The following is a 27,102-nucleotide window of genomic DNA, read 5'->3' as shown; positions in this document are numbered from 1 at the left end:
ATGTTCTAATCTTATCTTAATCTTATCTAATAATAATTTTCTATTTTCTGCTAATACCCATAATTTTGGGGAAAATAATGTACTCGAGACCCACTAGAATCTAGTGTGCACCCTTTTTCTTCTTTGGGTTCATTTAAATGAGGAAGAGATTTTGGGGGGCACGCATTAAATCTAGGAGTGTCCAATCTTCAGCCCGTGAGTTGCAGAAACATGCATGTATTTATTTTGCATGAGATTGTGATATGACATTTTGTCTATGAAATTCATGCCTAAAAAACACACAATCAAATTGCAGAAAGAAAAGTCATACACACACACACACACACACACACACACACACACACACACACACACACAATCTCATCACATTTTGAAGAGCCACATTCGTAGATATTCCAGGCCATGTGCAATTTGTGGGCCACCAGCTGGGCACGCCTACACTAGACTGACTTCATGAGCAGCCACTGGGGATTGACCCAAGTGCACCGCCCCTGCTCTACCATCTGATGGCGGTGTTGGTGACAGAATTCCATCCAGTCTTCGGACACCAACTTTATCCTAAGCCTGCTACTTCAGAGCTGTGACTTGGAATGGCATTGACCTTGTACCAACAAAGACTAGTCTAGCCAGCAGAAGGAAGCCCCAACAATTGCTTATACCAGACTGAAGTGTGTTCGTCTTTCATATAGAAGGGGTAGAGCCTCGGGTGGCTCCCTCAGGTACTCTTCCACATCATGTGTGGTTGGTAACCCTCATCTTCATGATCCAAAATTCTTACTAGAACTCCAACTATCACATAGTCCAAAATACTTGCTAGGACCCCAGCTATCACATCTATATTTTACATTATAGGAGGAAGTGAAGAAAGCACTTCCCCTCCCCCACACTGCACCTGAATAGGGGTTGATGCCTGTGGAGATCCGAAGAGGGTGTAGGGTGTCAGACCCTCTGGAGATGTATTTGCTGGCAGTTTTGTGCCACCAGACATGAGCACTGAGACTGGTCCTCTGCTGAGCCGTCTCTTGAGCCCCCCTCCCCTTCTCTATTCAGAGTTCCTAGAAATAACTTTGAAAACTTCTGTTTTCATTTTATTGTCCCAAACTGGGTCAGGTGGCAGTATTTGCCTGCATGGGAGGTCTGGAACATTGTCTTTCCTGTTAGTATTGTACCACCTTAAAGGGGGGGGGGAAGGCATGGTTTCTATTAATTTAATGAGCAGGTGGGGAGGGTTTGGGTGTCTAGTCTCTGTCAAATCACCTCTGCACTTCAGTTTCCTTTCCTGGAGGGTGAGGAGGAATAATACTTTCAACACATTTTTTTCCTTTGGTTTCTCAAGACAGGGCTTCACTGTGTAGCTCTGTATGTCCTGAAATACATTATGAACCAGGCTGGCCTCGAACTCAGATCTGCCTACCTCTGCCTCCCAAGCACTGGGATTAAAGGTGTGCGCCACCACTGCCCAGTGATGCTTCTTTCTTATAGATTTGTTGTAAGAATACAATGGCGTAATGCAAGCAGAGAGCTCAACCTGGAACAGGGGAGGCACTTGGCTTAAACATGAAGTCGCCTGTGCCATGGGATTCACCTTCGGTGTGCATCAACCCGTCATGTCCCCACCTGTGACAGCCTATGAGACTCCTTGTTTTATAGAGGGGGAAGCTAGTGCCAGATGGCCACCCCACTGTGGCTGGCAGTCTGAGCTTATGTCTCTAGGGTATGGATAGCCTTCCCTTAAATGAGCATCACGGACTCTCGGAGGCGCCTGGACCCTTCCTGTGAACCTGGCAAAACTTAGAGCTAGGCTGGGGAAATGGCTCAATTACGCTTCCTCTGGGAGTATAAGGACCTAAAGTTCAATTCCCAGAACTGTGGAGAAGGGCGCAAAAAAGCCAGGTGCAGTAGCCCGTGGTTATAAACCTAGCCTGGGGTCAGGTGAGGGCTGTGGGGAAGCAGAGATTGACAGATCACTGAGCCATACTGGCCGGCCAGCCCAGACTACTTCACAATCCCAGGTCAGTGAAAGGCTGTCTCAAAAAACAAGGTTTTTGAGCCCTGCCCCCACTCCAGAATGACAGCTGATGTTGACCTCTGACCTCCATATACATTCATGTACACATGAACATGTACACACACACCCCTCTCATGGGACCATGAGATGACTGTCACCTTGTAGAACAGATCTAAAGTGGATCTCGGTTTCCCGACTTCTCAGCAGAACTCAGAGTTGGTGCCTTTACCTGCCAGCTGCCTTCCTTCCTACTAGCAGAGAACCCAGACTGGACAGAAGTCCCCTGTGGGCTGCCACTGTGTGCGATAAGTCCTTAAAACCCAGAATTAGAAGATCGGGGCCTTTGACTGGTTGAATGATCAGGGACATTTTGCTCTGTAAGCCTCAGTCTCCTTCTCACAGTATCTGCAAAATGAGAATCCACTGAGCCCTCTGTCTCTGAGGCCAGGGTTAAAACGTGGCCTATTCTAGGCCATTAGATTCTTCTGACAGCTGACTGGGAGAGGGGAATGGGAGTGGGGAAGCTCAAAGGTCCTGAGCCTAGGACAGGACTACTTCTTGATCCTTAACAGGCACAAGGAGACATCATTCCCCCGTGTAACCTGGGTTAAAAGCCCAAGAGAGTAAAGGACTGGGGCTAGAGACCCTGCTAAGCTCAGATATCTCAGGGGAGATGCCCAACCCCAGCCATGAACCTTGACCTTAATTTCTCGCGTCATGTGGGACTGTGAAATTCATTAGGGCCTGGCGGGTGGAGTGATGGAGATGTCAGGCAGGCAATCGGGTGGGTATTTAATCCGTCAGATGTGAGGCTTGCCATTTAGCGAGCCAACGAGAGAATGTAAAATCGATATGTTCATTAGCGACAACATGTGTTGGCCCAATCAGCACCCACCAATGACAGCAGGCACAGGGGCACATCACCCATGCGGCAAATCACCTTGGAGAGAGGGCAGTCTCCGTCCCCCACCATCCAGGTACACTTCTGCACCTTCTGACTAGTCTAAAAGCTGCCAGTCACCTGTAGGGCCCGTAGAGGTGGGGGCAGGGCTGTGGATGATTCGGGGAGGAGACCCTGGTGAGCAAGCTGTAGCGCTGGGGAGGCTACTCCAGGGGGTTGATTGGACTGTCTTTTCTCTTCCATCCCATCTCCTGGGTACACGCAGTCCCTCTTAACTTGGCTTCAGATGTGTGTCTGTCCCCACACCTCTCCTCTACCACATAATCCCAGCTTGATAACAGCCGTAGAGAGGTCCAAGTCCTTCTGATTACAGATGCCTCGCCCTCCCCAGCCAGTCCCCCTCTGTGTCCCCAGGAAAATGGCTTTCTGCGTTCCGTTTGCTTTGCTTGGTGATCAGATGTGATTGAAAAAAAAAAAAAAAGAAGAAGAAGAAAAAAGAAAAGAAGTCACTCAGTCGCATCTTCTTCAAACCTAAGTGCTTAAACGAAGGTCCTACAGAGGGACTGAAAGAGGCTTTCTTTCTTCTTCTTCTTCCTCCTCCTTCTCATCTTCCTCCTCCTCCTTTTTCTTCTTCTTCTCCATGTGTATGTGAAAGCCAGACAGATCCGGGCTCAGCTCTTGCTCTTTCTGGTTGTTGGCTGTAGAACCCTGAGCCACAGTGTAGCTGTGGGACCTATGAAAGCAGCAAGCATGCTGCCATGTCCCCATCCAGCCTGAGGGCTCTGTCCTAGGTCAACCCCCCCCCCCAGAAGACACACTGGAAACAAACTGGAGGGCAGGCGACTTGCTTGTCAGAAGACCCGGAGACGTGGCACCCAGAAACAAGAGCACAACCATTCTAGGAAATTAGGGCATGGAAGCCATGCTCTATCCCAGCTCAGGGACCAGGGGTGCTGATCCACAGAAAGTGAGGGCGGCTTCTGAAGAGGTGACTTCCCGTCATTCTAGCATTCTCTAAACAAAAGCCCACAGACAGAGAGGCAGAGAGGTCCTAGGATAAAGTAGTACTGGGGGTCCAGAGATGACCTCAGAGCCATGGTTAGTGGCGCTGTGGCTTCTGATGCCATTGGACACTTAGGAGATGCATTATGGACACATGGGATGGGATGTGGTGCCTCAGGGACCTCCTCTGGGAAGGGCCCGTGAGTGTAGTTCTTGGACTCTGTACCCTTGACCCTGCCACTCAACACAAGAGCTGATTCCCAGATGTCATCAGTGATGTGATGGAGATGAGGGTGTCCTGGGATTAACCCTTTGCAGGGATGTTGCCCTCTGCCTGGGGTCATGGAGGCTCACTGAGAGGTCCTAAGTCATATAGGGCATTGGGCCTTGTCTCAGGGAGTCTGTGTCTGATGCTGGGTCCCTGGGAGACTTGTCTGACCACTGGTTCCACCTGGGTGGCTCTGGAGCCCAACTCTGCCACCAAGTGATTGCAGTCTTACTTGTGGCCTTCATCAGGCAGAACTCAGGAACTAGCCAGCCTTCCTCCTTAGTTCCTGTCAAAGTATGTGGGTAGCAGGGCAAGCCTTCCAGAGGCTTCCTGTGTGGAGTCTCTTCTAATCTCTAAAACCCAGGCAATCCTAACCTCCACCTCTATCTGCATATGTCCTTTTTGTTCTTCTGTGTGTATCTCACAAGGACACTTGTCATTGGATTTAAAACCCACTATGACATCATCCTTAACTTAGTTACACCTGCCAAAGTCATTTTTCCGAGGTCATGTGCCCTTGGGGTAAGGACATGGACATGTCTTGAGAGGCAACCAGTTGGCATATTCCATCCTCCTCAATTGTGACTTACAGATAGCAAAATGGACAATTGGATATTATGTTGTACCAAGGACATTGGTGCTGGCCACGGGATCTAATAGATCTTCCAAAGCAGACTTTTCATAGATTCTCCCCATGCCCCACCCTCACCCTCACCATCCATCTCACCCCAACCCCATCTTGTACTGTCTATTCCAGGACCATGGCCTCTTCAGCTAGGCTCACCTCAACCTACCTGAAATGCCTTCCCAACCCTTCAGGGACCTCTCATTCCCGCAGGATCTCACCCCACCCCTCTTTGCCCATGCTGTCCTTGGACTCCTAACCTCCAGCCACGGTGGGACTTTTCTCTTGCCTGTGTGGGGACTATACCCCCAGTTGCATGGTAAGAGTCTAAACTGCCTCTGACTCTTTCCAGTGTCCTCGCTTGTCCTGTGTAGCTGGGGCTCAGGTGATCAGGCAGGTTCATGTTGAACTGTGACTGGGAAGGCTGAGCCACTAGACCAGCAAGACCAGAGCAATAAATACCCCAGACAGGGCTAGAAAGAGCCCCCTTCCGGACACAGTGAGGGAAACTGAGGCATGGGACAGGGAGTGACTCTGAGTGAGACGGGACCTAGTTCAAGTTCAAATTCTGGCTCTGCCACTGCAGTCCGCTGACCTTAACATGTCTCTTCGGGCCTCAGTCACTCACCTGAAACACAGATGTGATAATGGGGAAAAAATGAGAAACAGGCTCACTTGAGTGTGCCTAACGCATAAACCATCTACCATCTATTGTCTAAAACTGTAATCGCTGAGAGTGTTTTTAAAAGTAGACGGGTTGGGGAAATGCTAGGTACTTTCCTTGCAAATGTGAGGGACTGGGTTGGGATCCCTAGCACCCCCACAGAAAAAGCCATGTGACCCTAGCGCTGCCGCAGGGGAGGTAGGGAGTAGGGAGGATTCTTGTGGCTCTCCAGGCAGCCAACCAGCCTCTCCGATCTGGCAAGTCCCAATGAGAAACCTTGTCACAGGGGTGGGAAACGCTCCTGAGTGACAACTCAAGGTGGCCCTCCATCCTCCACACATGTGCACGCACATGCACATACTTGCACACATAGGCACACAACACAGAGATAAAATGACGCTGCAGGCCGTGTCCTTGTTATTGTCCAGCCTGCTGCCTCTTGTAATGTACTCGACAAACCTATTTTCCTGTCTTAAAAACATACACGTGTAAAAATGATGAAATTGCTTATGCAAACCTTTCGTGTCTGCCCCGTAGCAGAATCTCAGCAGCACTGTGTAACTTCAGTGCCTTGCTTAATCTCTCTGAGCCTCACTTGCCTCATCTATAAGGTGAGAACCATGTTAGCTGAGCCTGAGTGTCAACATGTCTGTATTACTCAGAGCAGCGTTGGGACCGTTAAGGACTGGTCAGGATGGAGCGCTGCTCTGGCAGGCAGCAGCCACCAGCAGAGGTTTTCATCTGGGACCCCTTACCTTACAGGGGTGATGTCAAGTTGTTAAAGACAAGTGTCCCACATGGTACCAGGCCCACATGCTTGGTTATTCCTCTGCCTTTGAGCCACTGCCCCCCCCCCCGCCATGAACAAGAGTCCCTGGGGATTGCCAGGCAGTTGGCATACTGTGCTCCTGTCCCCCTGACAGCCTTTGACACAGCATAATTGCTTCCCCCACGACAACTCCTTTAAGTTCAGAGCTGCTGGCCAGAGCAATTTGCTCCCCATCAATTTTTATTTCCGGATTTTAAAATAAAGGGAAATAAAGCAATGAGCACCGTTACCCCAGAACAACACCACATCTGCAACAGACAAGTCAGCCCAATGCCTCCAGAGCACCCTGCTAGCCTCCCTTCTAGCCTGCAGGACCAACATCTTGATAATCCAGCAGGGTGGGCACCATGTCTCCTTCACCTTGACCTGTTGTGCAGCCCGGGAACCCGGGAGGTTGGGCTGAGGATGTTCACCGGGAGCACCTGTGCAGAGGATGCGGAAAGTGTGCTGAGACCTGGGGTGGGGAGTGGTAGGGATGAAGCTTAGCTGCCTGGTGTATACAAAATCCTCGATTCAGTTCCCAGCACTACATACGTCAGATGTAGCTGTACATGCCTGTAAGCCCAACTCTCAAGGAATTGAGGCCGGAGGATCAGAAGTTCAAGGTCACTCTTGGCTACGTAGCAAGTTTGAGGCCAGCCTGGCTTACGTAAGACAGGCTGTAAAATAAGACAGAACAAACAAACAAATAAACATCAATGTCCACTTTACTTGGAAAGTGGTCCCTGTGTGCCAGATTCAGCAGAAAATACTCTCCATCAATTGCCCTCATTGATCCACCACAGCCCCATGAGAGCAGCCCCACTGCTCTTGTCCCTAGTTCATAGATAAGGAAACTGAGGTTCAGAGTGGATGTTATGGTGGGGGCTTCTCCTTCTCACCTCCCTTTTCTTATCTTCCTGTGATGTCTCCATGCTCCCTCCTCTCCCCTCTCCTCCTTCTCCTAGCTCACCCCTCCTTCTTAGCAGCATGTCCTGTTGCAGACTTCCTACGAACTCAGCCCAGACCAAGCACTAGACACTCCCTTGAGTATGTCTTTTCTCTTTGCCCACAGCCTGCCTGTCATTTTCCCTGTGACCTGTGGTCAGCCCCTGGTTCCACTGCTCCCTGGACCACCCATCATCTGATCCCTCCAAATCCTAACACTCCCCAGAGCCACGATCAGTAGCTCTTCTCTAATGATTATGGCCACCCCCACCCCTGGGAGGCACTCAGAGTAGCAACATCCTGCCGTCCTTGACCCCTGCCCACCACATGGCCACTGTGGCCTCATCTTCAATCCCACTTCAGTTGAGTGGAGATAGAAATTTCCCAATGTATTCTGCGTTACTCTGGAAGCACGAAGAGCCTGGAATGTCCCTGGCTATCACTTCCCACCTAGAATGGTTATCTGCAGCTCTGGTGGGCGGGAGATGGGCACATTGAAAGTTCTATACTCTCAGGGCCCATCAGTGGTGCTTCCTCCCACTGATGCCAGCCTCTCTAGCCCCCACTCCCAATTTCTCGGCAGAGCCCCTCCACTCACACTTGGTTTGAGGAGCTGCTGCAAGGGCCTGGTCGATGATGAATGTGAAAAGGATGACGGCGCAGCACCGGGGCTCGGTGGAGCTGTTTAAAAATGCATTCTGCCATGTAAATTTCTGCTCCATCAATCCTTATGACATGTCACACATTGCTATTGTTTCCTGAACAAATTGTGCCTGGTGCCCTTCTCGGCAGCTCTGTGCACGAGAGCAGAACCGCCCTTGACGCCTGCTAAGTTGCCGGGACCTGGTGCTGCCTGCAAGGTAGCCTGGCAGCTGGGCCTGCCGTGCTTCAGAGCGGAAGGCCCTGCACACACGTGCAGGGAGTCCGGATGTGCATGTGTGACCAGAGTGCAGGTGTTGTGTAAGGAGCCACTGCGCATGTGCCTGCAGGCCTGCTGGGAGCGATGTCCAGGTGGCTGGGAGAGGTGGGGAGAGCACCACAGGGCTGGTGGGGAGCACTTGAGGCTGAAGAGGAGGGTGTGGATGATCTGTGTGTTTCTGTGTTAGCAGCCTGGGAGCTCTGCCTGTCTGCAACAGACAGAAAAAGAAATTTCTGGAAGTATATACAAGGGAAAGTCAGGTTACTGGGAAGTGGGTCTATTCGAGATTCGGGATGGGGGAGAAGGAGAGAGAAAGAGGGTGTGTGTGCATATAGGGAAAGGGTATAGTGAGGGACAGCTTTTAGTCTCCCTAAAGGGATTGAGGGGTTGGCTTGGGTTCAGATGAGAGGTCTGTCCCAACAGGAAAAGAGTCAGATAGCCAAGTCCAGCATCCAGGAAGGGTGGGGCTCTGTTTGGAAGGAGGCACAGAGAAAGCCCATCTAGGGCGATGTGAGCAGACGGGAGTCAGTGGGGTTTAAGGCTCAGAAATAGGAGATGAACACGGACAAGGCCAAGTTAAGGGCCTGCAGGGAGGGACAGGGACAGCTGTGTAGGGCTGTGTGAGAAGAGAGTGTGGCAGGACAGGTATCCTAGGCTAGGACATTTGCTACAGAGAAGCCTAGAAGAGGTGGGGGGGGGGGGCGGTGAAAAAGGTTCATTGCAAAGACTGGGTAGGTTAAAAGGCATTTTCAGAGAGCTCATTGGAGGACATAGGAATCCCTCTAGGATGCTGGGCTTGACATGAGTACTGGACCAACAGACACAGGGAGGCTTGAATAGGGTGAATTAGGTAGGTCAGAGGTTACCTGTTTTCACTAGGGTGCTCTAACCCTCAACAGAAATGTCAGGATAGAAACTACACCACACCACACTTCCCTTCAAGTGGGCCTAAGACACTCATACAGACAGAGTCCAAACTTGGACAGAGCTGGGAACCTTCTTTGGGAGGCAGTGGAAGACCCTACCTGAGGGGATGAATCTTGGAAGAGCCAAGCCCGTGCTAGCCTAGCTAGCTCCTCTCAGTCAAGGCTGAAGGGACATCGAAACAGGGGCAGAGCTGCTAAGACAGGAGGAGAACCCTGCCTGCAGGGGCCACCTGGCTCCTTTAGACCCGGAGCACCCAGACCCCCACCCTCTATTTGCAGGAGGACCAGGAAGGCACATAGTTAGAAGCTCAGGCTACCGCTGTCTGGTTCATATCCCTGCACTATGGCTGTGTGACCTTGGATAATGGTTAGTTGACCTCACAGAGCCCTGGGCCCCTCCTTTCTCTGTAGAATGGGGGGTCCCACAGAGCTATTGGGAAGATGGGATAAAAGCATGGAAAATATTGTAAAATTTGTGGCCTTTAGTGAAATGCTCACAAAAAAAAAATAAAATAAAATAAACAATGTGTACCGCCCCTCCCATTGACGTACTGAGTACTGGCATTTCTGACCAATCTGGGGACCACCCCTCTCCCCCTCCAGACTCCCCCACTCACCTTGTCTTAACCTTTGGAATTTTCTCCCCATGTGTATTTTTTTTTTTCCTTTTCGTCCCCAGCAGAAAATTACACTTGTGCTGGCATTGTCCATCACGAAAATAAGCACCGTGGGCCCAATCGTGCAGCTCAAATGCCGAATGCGCTCTGCCAGAAAAGCTGTGCAGGACAAGGCTGAGGGGAGGCCTCAGAAACCAGGCATCTAGGCACCCCAGCCACGACTCTGCTCCCCTAGGGGAGGCATGTGGGACAGGTGCTGACCACAGGGGCAGGTGCTGACCATAGGGACAGGTGCTAAGCCCAGGGCAGGTGCTGGCCGCAGGGTGCTGACCATGGGGGCAGAAGCTGACCAAGGAGACATGAACTGGCCCTAGAGACAGGTGCTTAGCCCCGGAAGCAGGCACTGACCATGGAGACAGAGAGCGACCCACCTTAATTCCTTCTAGTCTGTGGAAGGCCTGGTGCGAAGGCAGAGATGTTCTGAGTCTCCAGGTCTGGGTGCCCTGCTACGTACAACCGGTAGCTGTCCTGTAGACACCAGGCGCCGTACCACAGGCCCTTCTGTCGCTCAGCTCAGCCTCTCCAGGTTTCTCTCCCACTTCGAGCTCACTCACTGCCATATCTCCTCATGGCTCTAGACCCTGTGTTCCACTATCTAGCTAGTTCTTTCTCAACCATCTAACTCCTTATTCCGATCGTAAGTCACCTTTCAAAGGGAATTTAACACTTTGGTTTCTGGTACAGCATCTGGCACTTTGGAAAAGCTGGAAAGAATTTACTGAGTAGTGGGGGGGAGGGGGAGGGAGGGAGGGAGGGAGGGCAGGTGCTATAGGTGCCTCCTGGTAAGCCAGCCGTCCTCCATCTGCCCTTCATATCCACTGTGCTCTGTCTGTGGTCCCCCCCAAAGAGTCATGCCTCTCCAGGCTGTGACCAGTTGGTCTTTAGAAGTAGCCAGAGTCTGAGGTGCTTCATGAACCCTAGATTGCCCCTAATCAAGCCACATGGTTCCTCACTGGCCGCAGGAGCATCTGCTTGTGGCACGGAAGCCCAACGTGCTAACTCTTTGGCTGCAGGTAACAGCAAGCTGGATCCGAGCTTGTTCACCAGGAAGGAAGTGGGGGCACATGAGTGATGTTCGGGTCCCCAGACTGTGCCATGCATTCCAAGAGAGATGTGACCAAGGACTCTTGGCCACGACCAGCAAATGTTCAGAGTTCTCTAAGGGAAGGGGCATTTGGGGTGGGTCCTGATGGGTAGAGCAGAGTTTTAAAGGAAAGGGTGGAGTCATGAACAATGAGAAGAGTTCAGGGTGCATCAGGGAAGATGTGGCTACAGGAACAAAGGCCAGCTGGGCTGTGGCTGTTCTAGACGTCAGGATATTGGTCTGGATTAGCTCGTCAAGTAACAAGGAGCCATTGAGGGTGTTTTGTTTTGTTTTGTTTTTAGCAGAAAAGGACATTTATTTTTTTTAAAGAACATTTATTTGTGTGAGTGTGTGTGAGAGTGTGTGTGTGTGTGTGTGTGTGTGTGTTATGCGTAAAGGTGCCTACAGATGTTAAAAGATGGCATCGGACTCCCTGAAACAGGGGTTATAGGTCATTGTGAGCTGCCTGATGTGGGTGTTGGAATCCAAACTCAGGTCCTCTAGAAGAGCCTGTGTTGCTTACATGGAACTCAAAGTCTTTTACCATGAAGTGAAGTTGTACGTTTTGTCAAAGGGCTGGCATACTGGACTTCTGCTCCATCAGTATACAAAGCAGTGGGCAGTGAGTCGCCAATGAAGCCATGCTGATTGCTCAGCAGCAAGCTCCATGAAGCGCTTGCTAGTGCTCTTAACTGCTGAGCCATCTCTCTAGTGCCTGTGGAGAGCAGTCATTTTGGCCATCGGATTTATATCTGGCCCCTACAGCCCTTCAAGAACCTTGACGGCTGGTATAATGTACTAGTATGTCTCCGTCTGTATGTGAGTGTCAACCCAACATCCAGGGAAGACAAGATGGGATGGTGGCCTTGACCCGAGTGCCAGAAACAGGTACTGGAGACTTGTTGAGGTGTTCACCTGGAGACCAGGGTTGCCGGGGCAGCCAGGTCAATCTGAGACACCTGTGCGGCCAACTATACCACCTCCCCATCATCCCCACAGTCACCTACCTGACCCAGAGGCCACAGGAGTCTCCTGCAGGATATCCATGGACTCGTTTCTAGACTGTGGCAGGAAAAAGGGTGCTTGCATCTGGAGAGGATTATATTCTCTATCTACAGGCCTTTGGCCATGTCCCGAGGTGAGCCATGGCCTGTCTGTCACTTGCTCTGGCCATAAACTTCAGAGAGCTGCTGTGGGCAAGTCTGGGGAAGAGGGCAACTTGCTGGGTGCTCGAGCAGACAGAGCTGGGCGGGATGGAGGCAGGCCAGCAGCTGCCTGCCTGTACTCGGTGGCAGATGGGCAATAAAGCACTGGATGTCCAGCCCTGAGGATAGTATGTAGGGGTCCTATGTCCCTCAAGGCACCAAATGGGATTAAATGGGGGCATGAAGCCAGGTAACTTCTGTTTAACCATTGGTAAAAGTTGCTTTCCTATAACAGAGATGCCTGACAGGACAAGTTGAGGACAGAGGATCTATTTTGGCTCATGGCTTCAGAGATTTCAGCCCATGGTCATTTGGTCTCATGCCCTTGGACAGAACATCCTGGTGATAGCCATGTGTGCTGCACGTGGCCCTTCAGTATTTGAAGGATGCACACAAGACAGGAAAGTGCCAGGTGTAATATACTCCAAGGACCTGCCCCCTGTGACCTACTTCCTCCCTCTAGGCTACACCTCCCAAAGTTTCTACAACCTCCCAAGAGAGCATGCCCAGGCGGAGACCAAGCCTTCAATACATCTGCATGTGGGGACATTTGATAGTGAAGTCATAGGGAGGGATGGGTTACAGTTACCCACCTTGTAGGGATGTGGTCAAAATTAAAGGAACTAACAGCACCAGGAGGATGGCTCGGCCAGTCAAGTGCTGACTGCACAGGCATGAGGATCTGAGTTCAACCCCCAGCACTGCTATAAAAGGCTGAGTGTGGTGGCACCTGCTCGTAATCCCAGTGCTGAGAGGTAGGGCATATATATCTGCAGCATGGCCTATGCCGTCCTTGCAGTTGTCCAGCCTGAACTGGAGGTGGCTGCATAAACTAGACAGGCTGGAAACCCCTCCCCTCCCCACCTCATAAGGCACAGAGTTCTTGACCTCACCTTGGCTTCATGCAGTCGAGAAATGAAAGTCAGCTGATACCTTGGTCCTGGGCCTTCATATTTCACACAATCATTAGATGGTGACACCAAAGGGCCCACAAATGTTCCCTTGTCAGCTTTGGTGGCCTGAGCAGGCCGTGAGAGGACCCCAGGGACCAACCAGGCTCTTGGAAGCTATACTAAGTCCAGTCCACACAGGGAAGGGAGGATATGACTTAGGGCAAGAGGCCAGCGTCTGTATTAAGATGATCTCAGCTGATCCCCAGGGTCTCATCAGTAGACTCCCCTGGGCCTCAACTGTTCTAGACCCAAACTTCAGAGAGAAGATGCTGGACTAGGGGAACTCAGCAGTTCCTCCTGTCTCAACAGTTTATGTGCAAATCTTTAGGGGCCCCCAAAAGAGTGAAGGGCAAGTACCCAGACCTGCACAGACCTTCTTTCAAGGCAGGGATGTGTGTGCATGTGGCTGCTGGGTCGCTTTTGCCCTTCTCCTCTGTGGGTGACTCCCCTCCCTTTGAGTGCCTTTTAAATCCTTCTGTATTAGTCGGGGGAACAGAACCAATAGAATGAATATGTACTGAAAGGCAGTTTATTAGATTGGATTACATGATAAGGTCTGGGTAGTTCAACAGTGGGTGTTGTACATGGTGAAGCTGAGAACCCAGTGGCTGCTCATTCTACAAGGCTGGGCGCCTCAGCAGTCCCACCTAGCCCTGAAGGTCTAGAGGATTCCTGGAGAGCTGCTGGTTTTCAGTCTACTTGGAAGCCTGAAGAGGCTGGGTTCTGATATCAGTGAAGGAACCATCACCACCAACAGCAGCAACAATAGCAGCAGCGTTAAAGTAGAGGAATGTACCCGCAAGAGTGAAGGTAAACAGGCCAAGTTGAAGCTTCCTCTTCCAGCTCCTTTTGTGTAAAGTACCTCCCACATCTGGCACTTGTCTTCCCAGTTCAAATAACCTGCTCAAGAAAACCCCTCACATGTGTGCCCAGCAACTTGTATTTTATTTGATCCCAGATCTAATCACGCTGACAAGCATGATTGACCATCTTTCCTTCCTCCTTCCCTCTCTCTTCAAGTTTCCCGCCCCACATTCCTTTTCTTGCTAGGTGGCGCCCATTCCTTTCTTGGCACCAGGAAGTGCCTGCCCTTTCTGTGTACCAGGCCCTGTGCCAGCCAGAGCCCAGCAGGTGGAGGCCCCACTCTGCAGTACATCACCAACCCTCTCCTCTCCAAACCATCCACAGGAGGATGCTGTTTGGTTCCGTAGGGGCCATCTTGTGCCTCTACCCACTCCCGCCCCCACCAAAGGACTCCAGGACGTGGTATCAGTTTTTCCTCAGACACAGAAGTGGTGCTGGCATCTGGTGTTACCCTGGATACTGCATTGTCCCTGGTACTCAGAAATGAAGGGCTTGAAGTTTTCCCAGTCCTCCTTTCTCCATCGCTGGAAGGGGAGAACAAAGGTATCACCAGGAGTGCTGCAGTTGCCTCTGCCCTGGAATACCCAGGCTCCTTTCCTTCTGGACCACTGCTCCTCTGGGGTTAGAGGACTCAGCTCAGCAGCCAGGGGCATGGGATACAAATTGAGCTTTGTTTCAAGCTGTGAGACTTGAGTAAACGATGGACTTTGGTGGTGCCTCAGCTTCCCCGTCTGTCATTTGGGTTTGGTATAAGAATGGCATCTCTGTGTGGGGGTGGCACTAAGTCTCTAGTTGTGGCAATTGCCATGAGGAGTGGCTCGGGCAGGGGAGGCCCTCGGGGAGTCAGTGTCTGCTTCTGTATTAACTCAGCACAGCATATACACTGAGGAGCTTAATCAGGCTCTGAACCTGGCTGGGATCATGGTGGAGGATGGGGGGGAGGGCTGTCTGCACACAGACTCTAGGACCATTGCTGTGGAGACATTGAGTGGAAACTGGGTTCAGGAGGCAGTGCCCTGAAAGCAGGCAGCCCAGAGCCCTCAGAAATGGCATCTTTATGAATAGCCACATTTTCTGGTTAACTAAAGTCTTAATTCTCTGGGTATAAACATATTTTTCATCTCATTCATTTGGGATAGAAATATATTATTCATCTATCTGCCTTCCGGAACTGGATATACTGAGCACACATTAGCTTCTCATGAAAATTCAGGTTTATTATAAAGAACGTAGAATTTAATAGATTTCATAGAATCTGGGAGCTTTTAAAAAAGAACCTCAGAAAATATTGAGCGGAGGGGCATTAAGACGTATTTTTAGCTACGGTCTCTATTCACATATGATCTTGGAGAGAAGCCTGAGAATAAAGCCAATGGAAGTGAGCCCCAAGGTCAGCCCAGCCAACTGGTACCTGGGGGCAAGTCACAGCTAGCCAGCTCCAAAGCATTAGCCTAGGAAGGGGCCAGAGTTCAGGTCAAGGACAGTGCCTACTCATGGGGAGGACCTGCTGAATCTGCAAGACAGAAGAGAGGAGGGGAGAGGGGAGGAAAAGCTGGACAGCATCTTCAGATTGCAGCCGTGTCCAGGGTGAAACAGAAGCCAATGATCCCAGCCACCAAAGCTTTCTAGAAGGACTATGCTCTCCAATGTGACTTGACAGTCGCCTGTGGCCAGTGACCACCTTGCTGAACAGCACGGGCTCTGGGCAATTTGGCTGGGCCACAGGAGGCCTATCACAGGGACACGGGTGGCCTGGGCCCTTTCCTGGCCTGCCATAAACCGTCTCCCCTTTTACCACTGCAGGCAACGGATAATGACGTGGGCACCTTTGGGGAAGTCAACTACTTCTTCAGTGATGACCCTGACAGGTGAGTTCCTGCCCCGGCCTCTTGGCAGCAGCTTCTGACGGCGCACAGAGTCCAGCAAACTGCCCTGTGCCCAGAGGAGCTCTGAGAATCTAAACCCTAAGACAGTGGTTCTCAACCTTCCTAACACTGCGACCTTTCAGTACAGCTCCTCATACTATGGTGACCCCAACCATAAAATTATGTCTGCTTCTATTCATAACTGTAAGTTTGATATTGTTATAAATCATAGTGTGAATAGCTGATATCCAACCCCCAAAAGGGTCACGACCCATGGGTTGAGAACCACTGCTCTAAAGCAAGATTGTTTGTCTGGCTCAGCTGGCTAAGCCCCTAAGCTCTCTGGTACAGAGTTTCTCTGGACATAGCTTTGGGAGAAGCAGGCATCTATCTATGAGGCCCAGAAGTTTGAATACTGCTTCTCCTGCCACCAGCGGCCACAGAGGACATTTGAGGCCCGACTGTGCACCAGGCTCTCTGTTAAACACTCACCGTGTATCGGCCTTGGTCCTGAATGATCCCTTGTCACAGATAGGGAGTTCAGTCCTTAGCACTCGCTTCACTTCTATCCGACAGAAAATGGCAGCTCCAGCAGGCTGGGTGACTTACAAAAATTCACATAACTGGTAGGCAGCAGGGCTAGGCCTCTATACATGGCCTTTACCACCAGGACACATGGCCCCTACTGGGAGAGTGACTCTTGGCATACAGAAGCTCCAAGATGGAACGCTTGTCTCTGTGCTTCCCTGCACATGGCGGTGATGCAGTCCTTCACCCAGACCTGGTCTGCCTCTTTCCATCGGTTTACCAGAGGCCATGAAGGCCTGCCAATCAAACATGTTCAAAGGCCTACTTGAAGCCACAGGGCAGGTCTGCTGCTGAGAATGAGCAGCCTAGGTCTGGGGTGACACCTCGGTCAGGAAGGTACTTACCATGCAAGTATGGGGATCTGAGTTCGATCCCCTTGGAACCCATGTGAAAAAGCCAGGTATGGTGGTGCATGCTTGTACTCCCAGAGGAGGGAGAGACAGGAGGATGCCCTGTGGGGCTCACAGCCAGATAGCCTGAGCTCTGGGTCAGTGAGAGACCCTGTCACAAAAAACCAAAGTGAAGCCCTTTCATACACATATGTAAACAAGTATATTTGCACACACACTATTATACATACACACACCACACACACACACACACAGAGAGAGAGAGAGAGAGAGAGAGAGAGAGAGAGAGAGAGCCAATAGTCACATATATTTGGAAGCCCAACCAAGTGAGGCAGTCTGGCTGTGAACTAGCATTAACAGCCCAGACAGTCTATGGATGATCAAGGAGAAACTGGGACCCTATTAGGTATGTCACTGTCAATGCTGGACACTCTGTGACAGAGGCCCCAACACTAGGTAGATATATAGCAGTGGGTGGATGCACAGGGCAGTATCGCTGTCAGGAACCCAGTGGTCCTGGGGCCTGGTCATCCTGACTCCTCTTTTCCCATCTCTGGACCCAGGGTTTCCCAAGCGGCCTTCCAAGCTTGAATGCTGGCAGCTGCTGGACAGGCAGAGCATACACACGGTCCTGGCAGCTCACATGGATTTCTAAAGGGCACCCTTAAAGGCGATAGCTGGAGAGTTGGTCTCACTGACCCTCATGACCCCTAGAACACTCCTACCAGCCTCTTCCCAAAGACTTGATCCCTTCAGCAAATGACAGTGTCAGCTCCAAAAGAGGACCCAGCACCCTTCTCCAACTAACAGACGGCAGAATTTGTATCCCCAGTTCTCTATCACCTAAACACGCCCAGTGGACAAAGCTCCCCCTCACAGAGAGAGGGGCCTGTCACCTAGTCCTTGGCCCCCACTGGAGCTCACCCACAACTTGCTTTAATCCTGGCATCCTCTCCCTCCTCCCTCCCTGACACAGGTTCTCGCTGGACAAGGACACGGGCCTCATTGTGCTCATAGCTCGGCTGGACTACGAACTTATCCAGCGCTTCACCTTGACTGTCATCGCCCGGGATGGAGGTGGTGAGGAGACCACAGGCCGGGTCCGGATCAATGTGCTGGATGTCAATGACAATGTGCCCACCTTCCAGAAGGATGCCTATGTGGGTGCCCTGAGGGAGAATGAGCCATCTGTCACGCAGCTGGTGCGGCTCAGGGTAAGGCCCAGGAGCCCTGAGCTTGTCATCTCCTGAGTTCTTGCAGGTGGTACCAGACTCCCATCTACGTGTCTGGATCTCCTCTGAGCATCACCTCCTGCCCCTAGAGACCCAGAAGGGACACATTCAGCGTGTTTGCCTCAACCCAGATGTCAGGCCATTTAGCCTAAAGACACCTCCCATGCCCCTTTCAAGGTCATAGGGTGGGGTGTCAGTCCCGTTGCAAGACCACCATTAGCGTGGTAAGAGGGTTCAGTAGGAAAGGGCCTGCCATCAAATATGAGGACCTGAGTTCAGTCCTGAACTTCCCTGTCAAATCTGACTCACACCTGTGATCCCACTGCTGAGGAGAGGAGACAGGAGGATCCATGTTAGCCAATTGGCAAGGTCCAATTTCAGTGAGAGAGACCTTCACTGGGAGGTGGTGGCACACGCCTTTAATTCCAGCATTCAGGAGGCAGAGCCAGGCGAATCTCTGTGAGTTTGAGGTCAGCCTGGTCTACAGAGCGAGTCCCAGGACAGCCAGGATAGTTACACAGAAAAACCCTGACTGAAAAAAACCAAGGGGGTGGGTGGAGAGAGAGACCCTCTCCCAAAAGATAAGGTGAAAAAGACACGTGATGTCAACCTCTGGCCTCCACACACACTCACACAGGTGCACATGTATCTGCACACATGTGCACACACATGCTTGAGAATGTGCACACACATATAAAGTAGCCCCAGAAACCACAAGAGGAGAAGCAAGGGAGAGATGGGCAGGGAAGGCATAGCCTGTGGGGAGAGAGTGGGGCCCACCTGAAATGAGGCTCTGCCTAAATTCCTCTGCAGTGAGTCCCTAACGCCCAGCAGTGATCTCTAACCAGAGACTTCATGTCCCCTCACCGCTTCCCCATCCTCAGAGCCAAAGTGACAAGACCCAGGCCCTCTCCTTGGAGCTTGTTTCTGAAGCAAACAGGGATGAAGGCAAGGGTGAAGAGTGGGCATGGGTGCACAAAAAGTGGAACTGTGAGCCACCAAGCCTTCCACAATTTCCCCAAAGACCCCGCCCTTCCCTTTGACTCGGCCCTAGGTACAGCCAGCATGCTGGAAAGCCCTGAAGGCTCTCCAGAGTCAGACACACTCTAGAAAGAGGTCCCTACCATCAAAGGAAGAAGGGTCCCTGGTCCCTTTCTGAATATTTGCTTCCCTTCTTACTTACAAGCAACATGCATTTAATAGGAACCTACTGTGCGCCAAGCCAGGCATGCTGCTGCACTCAAGAGCCAGAGGGCCCTGCACACATAAGACCGACAGACTAATTGCAAGCAGTAATTATAAGAACTTACAGTGGGTATGAGGTCACTAACAGGATACCCTAGGACCCCAGTCTTGACCTGTTTTCTGTTGCTGGAGCACAGTAGCCAAGGCTGCATACTTTATAAAGAAAGCAAAGTGCTGTGTGTGCCCATCAACTTGACCTCGGCTTAGGGCCCCTTGGGTCCCTCACAGTGTTGTAGACAGCATTGTGAGTGGATCAGGCGAGGAAACTCACACAACTAGCTAGGAAACAGGACAGACTCAAGGTCAGGCTTTCCTTTCCTATAGTAACTTGATCTTGATCAGGGTCCCTCAAAACTACATTAATCCATGCTGGTGGCAGAACCTCCAATGACATAACCACCTCCCACGAGACCCTACCCCTTAAAAGTTCCACTACCTCTTAATACAACTCACACTGAGGACCAAGCCATCAACAAACACATGAACTTTGGGGGACAAACTGAATAGCAATTATAGCAGTCTTATCTCTGGGGGAACATCTATGACCTGAGGTGTTGGGGCTGGAACAGAGAATATGGGACATTGATATGCCAGGCATCCCCTGGAAGAGTCATCTCCATTTTTCAGCCCACCTGTGTGCCCACAAGTGTAGGGAACAGAGTTTTGCCAAGAGCCAGAGAGTGGGTTCCTTTTGAGGAATAAGAAGGTCCCTGGGGTCCTGGGCCAGCAGGTGACCTGAGCTACACCATCCAAAGAAGAGCCAAGAGGAACTGGGCTGCCTCTCCACCATGCTGTCCTGGCCCCACATCTTTAGTGAGCTCACTGGGCCATGTCTACCCCATTCCTTCCAGGCAACAGATGAAGACTCCCCTCCCAACAACCAGATTACCTACAGCATCGTCAACGCGTCCGCCTTCGGCAGCTACTTTGACATCAGCGTCTATGAAGGCTATGGAGGTGCGAAGGGGGCAGGGTAGAGGGTTCAGCTGGGAAGAGGGTTGGGGGCACCCTACAACTCCCATACACCCTGCACTTTTCTGGAAGCTGCTGGGCCCCTGTGGCTGGAGTAGGATGTGGCCACAGGTCATATCTCTCCAAAGCCAAGAGCTAGCGCACACCAAGCAAATCTTGCTCGGCACCTTAGTTAGGCCCATGGCCAACCATGCAGGTACAGTGGGAAGCCTGAGGTGACTAGAGTCCATGGAGGAGGCACGTTGAATGAACCTCCCTGTCCTGTGGGCAGGTCTGTGTGGCTACCTCCCAGCCTTCTCAGGCCGGAGCCTTGCCTTCATTGAGGGCCTAGTCTCCATCGAAAGAAATGGGAAATGGTGGCAGGCTCTTCCCCAGCAGCCATGTCCAGAGGAATGATGGCAAAGTTGCCTAGTTACCACAATAGTGACCAGTTGGTATGCTCAGCACAGAGCCTAGCGCTGGCAGTCACTAAACCAAGGAAGGTCCAGGAGATTCGCCATGCTGCCTGTACCCAAGGGAGGCTCTGCGCCCAGGCATCTGGACTCTACTTGCTAAGGTCCTTGTTCCTGCTGTTCCAGTGATCAGCGTGAGCCGCCCACTGGATTACGAACAGATACCCAATGGGCTGATATACCTAACAGTCATGGCGAAGGATGCTGGCAGCCCACCTCTCTACAGCACCGTTCCTGTCACCATTGAGGTGTTTGTAAGTATCCAGGGACACTGGCCTTACATTTCCAGGATGAGGGGTGGTGAATGTTTCGTGGAGGCGTCACCTCTGCATGGTGGGAAAGGGCTATGTCCCCATGGTTGCAACTTTTATTCCAATGCTGGCGTGACCGCAGCCGCTAATCCAGGCAGAGACGGCTGCCAGAGTGGCAGAGCAGTGGCTCACCCCAGACAGGCTGGTGCTGCCATGCGGCCGGTAGAGTTACCCAAGCGGGTGGGTGGAGACGGCGGATAAAAGGCTTATAGGACATAGTAAATAGACATAAGACTGAACATAAAGCTGAACATTTATTACTTAAAAGAGAAAGAAAGACAGAAACAGAAAAAGGGAGAAAGACAGAAAACACGTGTGCACACGCCAAAAGAGGGAACAGAAAGAACAGAAAGATGGCAACGAGAGGTCAGAAGTTGCTGGGAGTGGGCGTGGCTTGCCCCTTAAAGGGACCAGAGATCAAAAGAAGAACAGCAATTGTCCTAAATCCTGCTCCCAGCACATTGTACCATTGCTTCAGCTGCCAAGGCACCTGCGTGTGTGGCCAAGGCCTTGGAGCTCAGAGAGAGATATGAATGGCTCTGCTTTGGCTCCACATGAAGCCTTGTGATACGCTCTGGAAAGCAAGGCTGGGGAGACAAAGAGGGAGATGGTGGACGACCCTTTCCTCAGAAGCCACATTCCATGAAGTCCAAAGGAATGATGGGAAGGTCGCTGTTCCTCTTCCCTGTCCCTCTTTGTCCCTCTCTTCCTTTATCCCTCCTCTCTCTCTGTCTGGTTCTCTGGATATAGAAAGGGGCCTGAGCGCAATTCGCTGCCTGTCTGACATGAATATCAAACACACCTCAGCGCTTTCCTGTCTGAAATTATCAGTGCCCGAATCCATCTCCGCACTGGCTCATTTGCCATGTGCCGCTCCCCCGGCCACGCTGGGGACACAGCATGGCCTGACAGCAGGGCCCCCAGGTCTTCTCCTCCTGGGACCCCCACACACACACCTGAGCACACACTGGCCCAGCCCCTCCCTATTTGCAACAGAGGGTGAACGAACATGGTGGGATTGCTAGCGCTCTGGAGAATTTAATCAAGCTATCAGCTGGGACATACCGGGTGGGGGAGGGTGCGTGGAACACCAGCTCAGGAAGCTCCCCACAGCTGGCTTGCAACTGACCTTCCTGGCACAGCCAGCTCCAGGCAGCCTCACACCAGCCCTTTAATCAGCCTGAGTCTGGGACCAGCTTCCTAGCAGACAAGTCTCGTCAGGACAGGAGATGTTACTTCCTGACAGACCAGGGTGGAGTTGAGGTGATGAGAACTCTCAGTGGTGCTTGAGAAAGCTCCCAGGGGTGGGCACATGGGAGCAGGATGCTGGGGTGATCGGGAAGGGGGTCTATGCAGAGATAGGGACAGCTCAGGGACGTTCAGAGGGTCAGGATTTTACCTCAGAGAATGGCAAAGGAGAAACGGGGGTCTCGTGGGAATCCTATAACACTGGCTTATCTTGAACCCACAACTTTCTGTCTTAACCCAACAAAGTAGCACCAAAGAGCCAGAATGTACCCCAGTAGTGATGACCCTATCTAGTGCTCATCACGTGACCTGACCCCGCCCATGCCTCCCAGCCTGGCCTTGGTTTCCCCATAATCACCAACCTGGCCCTCCTCAGAGTCACACATTGACCCACGTTGACCTTTGACCCACCCAGGCTTCTCTCCCACCCACCACCCCCTGCTGTGCATTCTGTCTGCATCTGAGGCACATGAAGCCTGGGGAAAGGAAAGGAGTGACAGATACTGGGGCCACATCCCCAAGTGACGTAGAATGACGGAGGAACACAGCTCTTTCTGGGGTTACTGACTTAGAACCTGCCTCCACTACCACTGTGTGTTCTGGGCTTCTCGCCAATCAGTTTTCTCATCTGTACATGGGGATAATCATGGTGCCTGTCTCTGTGTTACCACGAGATGGGCTTGAGACCACACAGGCAGCCTCTGGCATGTTGCCCATCGTCACAGATGACAGCACAGACACTTGTCCTGCCAACAGCAGCATGCCTAGCCTGCCCTGGAGAGTAGGGACATGCTGAGCAGGACCCTCTACGCTTTGGGACAGGGAGCTAAGAGGGGTAAGGGTGGCGGGGGAGTGTCCTAGTTCCATTCTGCTGCTTTGATAGAACACCGTGAACAAAAGGAACCCTTCCTGGGGAGGAAAGGGTTTATCTGACTTAGACTTCCAGGTCACAGTCCATCACTGAGAGGAAGTCAAGGCAGGAAATTATGCAGAAACTATGAGTGCACACTGCGTGTTAGCTTGTCCTCTGACTCACTTAAGGTTCATGCTCAGGTAGCTTTCTCTCTCTCTCTCTCTCTCTCTCTCTCTCTCTCTCTCTCTCTCTCTCTCTCTCTCTCTGGTTATTCAAGACAGGGTTTCTCTATGTAACAGTCCTGGCGTTCCTGGTAATCACTCTGTAGACCAGGCTGACTTCAGTCTCACAGGGATCTCTCTGCCTCACAAGTTCTGGGACTAAAAGCGTGTGCCACCACTGCCAGGCCTTCGATAGCTTTTTTATACAGCCCAAACCCACCTTCCTAGGGTTGGTGTCACCCACAATCAGCTGGGCCATCTCCATAGCAACCGTGGATCAAGACAGTCCCTCTGACGTGACCACAGGCTAGTCTCTTGACCAAGACTCCATCAGATGGCTCCAGGCTTTGTCAGGTTGACATTTGACACTCACTAGAACAAGGGAGGTTAGGAAGGCAGGTTAAAGAGGTAGGCACAGTCACAACCCAGTGAAAACTAAACTGCCCCAGAGCTTTCTGTCGCACAGTTTCTTCTAGGCCCTTGACAAAGGAAGCCAAGGTCAGTGTAGAGAAATGCCCCTGTTTCCTTATGCTTACCAGTGACCGAGCTGGAATTGAACCCATACCTGAGGAACATCTGACTCAACATTTTTTTCTCTCCCTTGTCACAGGCTGGGGAGATTAAGGCATCCTCCCCCACATGTGACTCAGCCCAGTACTAGTCAGAGACCCCACCCCTACCCCGGTGTCTTATCAAATGAAGTGTGGTTCTTAGAACTCATGCCTGTAACCTGAAAAGCTGAAACAGGAGGGTAGTCCTGAGTTCAAGACCAGCCTGGGCTACAGAGTCGATTCCAGGCTAGCCTGGGCTATAAATTGATACCCTATCTCAATAAACCAAAATAGAGTAAGCAAAGTGCAATTCTCACCTGGTAGTCCTGATGAGGGCCAAAACTCTGCCCTCTTGTGACCCCCTGCTGGGGTGGACTGTGGATTATTGCTGCTTCCTATTAAGGGGCCACACTAGGCATCGCCAGGCTAACCCAGACTCGACTCTGCTGTCTGAGACTCATTGAAGAGACCTGACATGGCCTCTTCTCTTCTTGCCTCAGCCCCTCCTGGGGACCAGAGCAAACAGGAAATGGAAGGCCAAGAACTGGGCTAACCTTTTCCCATGCTGAAATGAAAGTTTGAGTAACAGCCTTCCTGCCCCGATCCCAGGCAGGAGACGCTCCATGTTGGGGTGAGGGCAAGCTCCATCACTCTCCATTAGGCAAGCTAGTGAGCCCCAGCTGAACAGAAGGGCCCCCTCTTTCCCATCCCCCTGGTACTGTCAGCAGAGCCCTCAGGGGTCTGCACTTCCCTTGAAGTCTACCCCAGCCCTCTGACAGCGGGAGCAGCCGACAGCAAAGACAGGTGCCCCCGTGGCTCTGAGAGAACGGGCTCCGGCTCCCAGGCAGGGCGTTTGGACAGCGTAGTCACTCGTGTCTAAGGACCACACTTGAAAAGGTCACCGCCTTCGGCTAGATTTTGCACGTGGGTGAATTCTTAAGTCGCTGTCACTCTGCTAAGCTGCCTCCTCCCTTGGCCCAAAGGATTTTCTCTGGCCTGAAAAAAAATAAATAACAGAAACAGCTTTCATTGAATAATTGGTGGAGGTCTTCCCACGCAGGCTGGCGTGGGGAGAGGCGATGGAACACCTTCAGGCTTGGGCAAGGAGGGGCAGGTGAGAGGAGCCAGGTGATTCCTTCTCGTCCGCTGCTTGTTGGTTTTTAATAAAGAAGTCAAACTCGGTTTGTAGATTTCCCATTAGGGGACAATAAGCTTTTATAGAGGGAGCCACTGAATTAGAACTAATAGCGAGTGCAGCGCCAGAATCCGGGGAAATATCACCGCTAATAAGTTTCTGCCTTGTGCTCTGTCGCTGACATTCTCGGCATTGCTTAATGCAGCCGAGCAGAAGTGCACCCAGAGTATTGTGCACCCAGAGCACTTGAGCCCACTCCAGGAGCCTGGGTGAGTCCCAAGTGGCCTGCGGGGACATTGGGTGTCAGGAGAGCCTCGAGGCTCCCAGTTCCTTGGTACGTGAGTAAACCTGTATGCAGGACAGAATAGTGGGCAGATTTGGGAAGACATTGAGTTCCCATCGATCCTGGAAACTCACCATGCAGCAGGCTGAGGTTGTCTATAGTCCCAAGGAGAGGAGAGCCAGGCAGCTTTGTCCCATCCCTCCCTGGCTTGCTCATGCAGAAGGAACTGTAGCAAAAGAGTTCAGAAAGAGTCCCCACACCTCCCTCCCCATTCCCTGGGCTCTGAGGATCTAGTTGTGGGACCCACTGAACATTGCATGGGGGTGGAGCGGGAGAGGGGCACTCAGCCAGCTCCTGAGCTTCTCGCTGCTCTATTGAGCTGAGGAGGGAAGCATGGAGCCAAGGGAACTAGACAGTCTTCAGTGAAGAGGGCAACTGGGAGGAATTCTTGGTGAGCGATTGCAGAAGTTGCTGGCTATGGTGAGAGTCTCAAAGGCAGGAAGGCTCGCTCCTCTGATAGAAGAGTTTAGGGAGCTGGTGAAGGAGCTGTGGGCTGCACCTGGCTCTGGTTCCCACCACAGCAGGGCTCATCCCTACCTGGTCCAACCCGGCAGCCAGGCTTCTCCCCCCCCCAATCCCTAGCCACCGCAGGGTGGGCCAGAGGAAGACATGCTCCAGAACTGGCAGGTGCCAGGCTGCAGGCCAGGTGGGGACAGAGGGTGAGAAACCGGTGTTCATGTGTGATCGGGGTGTCTGTCTAACCGCATTTACAGCCAGTCCAGGGCTGGAGCCTCAACTCTGGGAATAGCCTCAACGCTGCCCACCCCTGCACACTTTGGCGTCTTTGGTGTAGACGTGCCTTTCCCCCTCACTTTTTAATTTTAAAATTTTTTTATGTGAATGGGTGTATTGCCTATGTGAATGTCTATGTACCACATGTGTGCCTAGTGCCTGCAGAGGCCAGGAAAAGGCATCAGCTTCACTAGAACCGAAGTTATAGATAGTTCTGATATTGGGATTGAAGCTGGGCTTTCTGGAAGAGCAGCCAGTGCTCTTAACCACTGAGACATCTCTCCAGCCCTTTCCCTTCATCTTAGCAGAGTTTCTAGACCCTTTGTCTAAGTCTTGACTCACCTGGGAGGGAGGGTCAAGTGGACGCTGCATGGGAGCATGGGGACTCGGCTTCGGGAGCAAGCTTGGAGCGCAGTTGAAAGGCGAGCTGACTGCTGTCTTATTCAGTACCTGTCTCTGGATCCCATACTATTCCTTCTCAACCCTTGCATGCTTCGCCAATGACTGTCCTATTTCCTTCAGCATGACCTGCCAGAGGGACTGCTGGCCTTCGCAATACCTAGCCACTGGTGATACATAGAGGCCAGAGGCCCACAGGGCCAAACAGACCCCTTGGTTCCTACTTTCGGCAGTTGGCCAGGTACCTCCGAGACACACTGATTGATCTGTGGGCTTCCCTTCCAGGATGAGAATGACAACCCCCCTACCTTCAGCAAACCTGCCTACTTCGTTTCTGTGGTGGAGAACATCATGGCAGGTACAGCTGGGGCCAGGGCGGAAAGCCCGTAAACAGGCGGCAGCAGCCTTGGGACAGGCGTTTGCGAGACCTACAGCCTTGTCAACTTCCCAGGCCTCTATGACAAATCAGGGCTGTCTTTGGGGACGTGTGGTTATCGCTACTCCTATGTGCAGAGCCTCCATTGGGCACTGGGTCGTGTTCACCTGCCGCCAGCTCAGTGGGACGAGAATAACAGATGATTAATTATACAGTCTTGATGAAAGAATCTGAGTTCAGAAACTTGGTACCATGAGGCAGGTCCCAGGAGCCATGACTTTTGGTGGGGTGATTTTGAAGGGTGGCCTTGAAGGATTTTCTATATAAGCCCAAGAATGGAAGACCCAGCTTGAGCCAGCGCCACAAGCTCCATGTGT

The 27,102-nt window shown here is 51.8% G+C and overlaps 1 protein-coding gene across 1 annotated transcript in view; it reads left to right on the top strand.

Moving 5' to 3' along the window:
• Cdh23 (cadherin related 23) overlaps positions 1 to 27,102 on the top strand; it is a 368,288-nt gene that overhangs the window by 222,648 nt on the left and 118,538 nt on the right. Inside the window, exons 14-18 of the mRNA XM_087898136.1 lie at positions 15,656 to 15,720; positions 17,632 to 17,869; positions 19,984 to 20,089; positions 20,683 to 20,810; positions 26,635 to 26,707. Of these exons, the coding sequence (XP_087754262.1) occupies positions 15,656 to 15,720; positions 17,632 to 17,869; positions 19,984 to 20,089; positions 20,683 to 20,810; positions 26,635 to 26,707 (610 nt within the window). The remainder of the gene's footprint in view (positions 1 to 15,655; positions 15,721 to 17,631; positions 17,870 to 19,983; positions 20,090 to 20,682; positions 20,811 to 26,634; positions 26,708 to 27,102) is intronic.

Source organism: Myodes glareolus, chromosome 18 (genome assembly GCF_982192425.1).
Source record: "Myodes glareolus chromosome 18, mMyoGla1.1, whole genome shotgun sequence".
NCBI lineage: Eukaryota > Metazoa > Chordata > Mammalia > Rodentia > Cricetidae > Myodes > Myodes glareolus.
The sequence above is the reverse complement of the archived record's forward strand: the minus strand, read 5'-3'. Positions and strand labels throughout refer to the sequence as shown.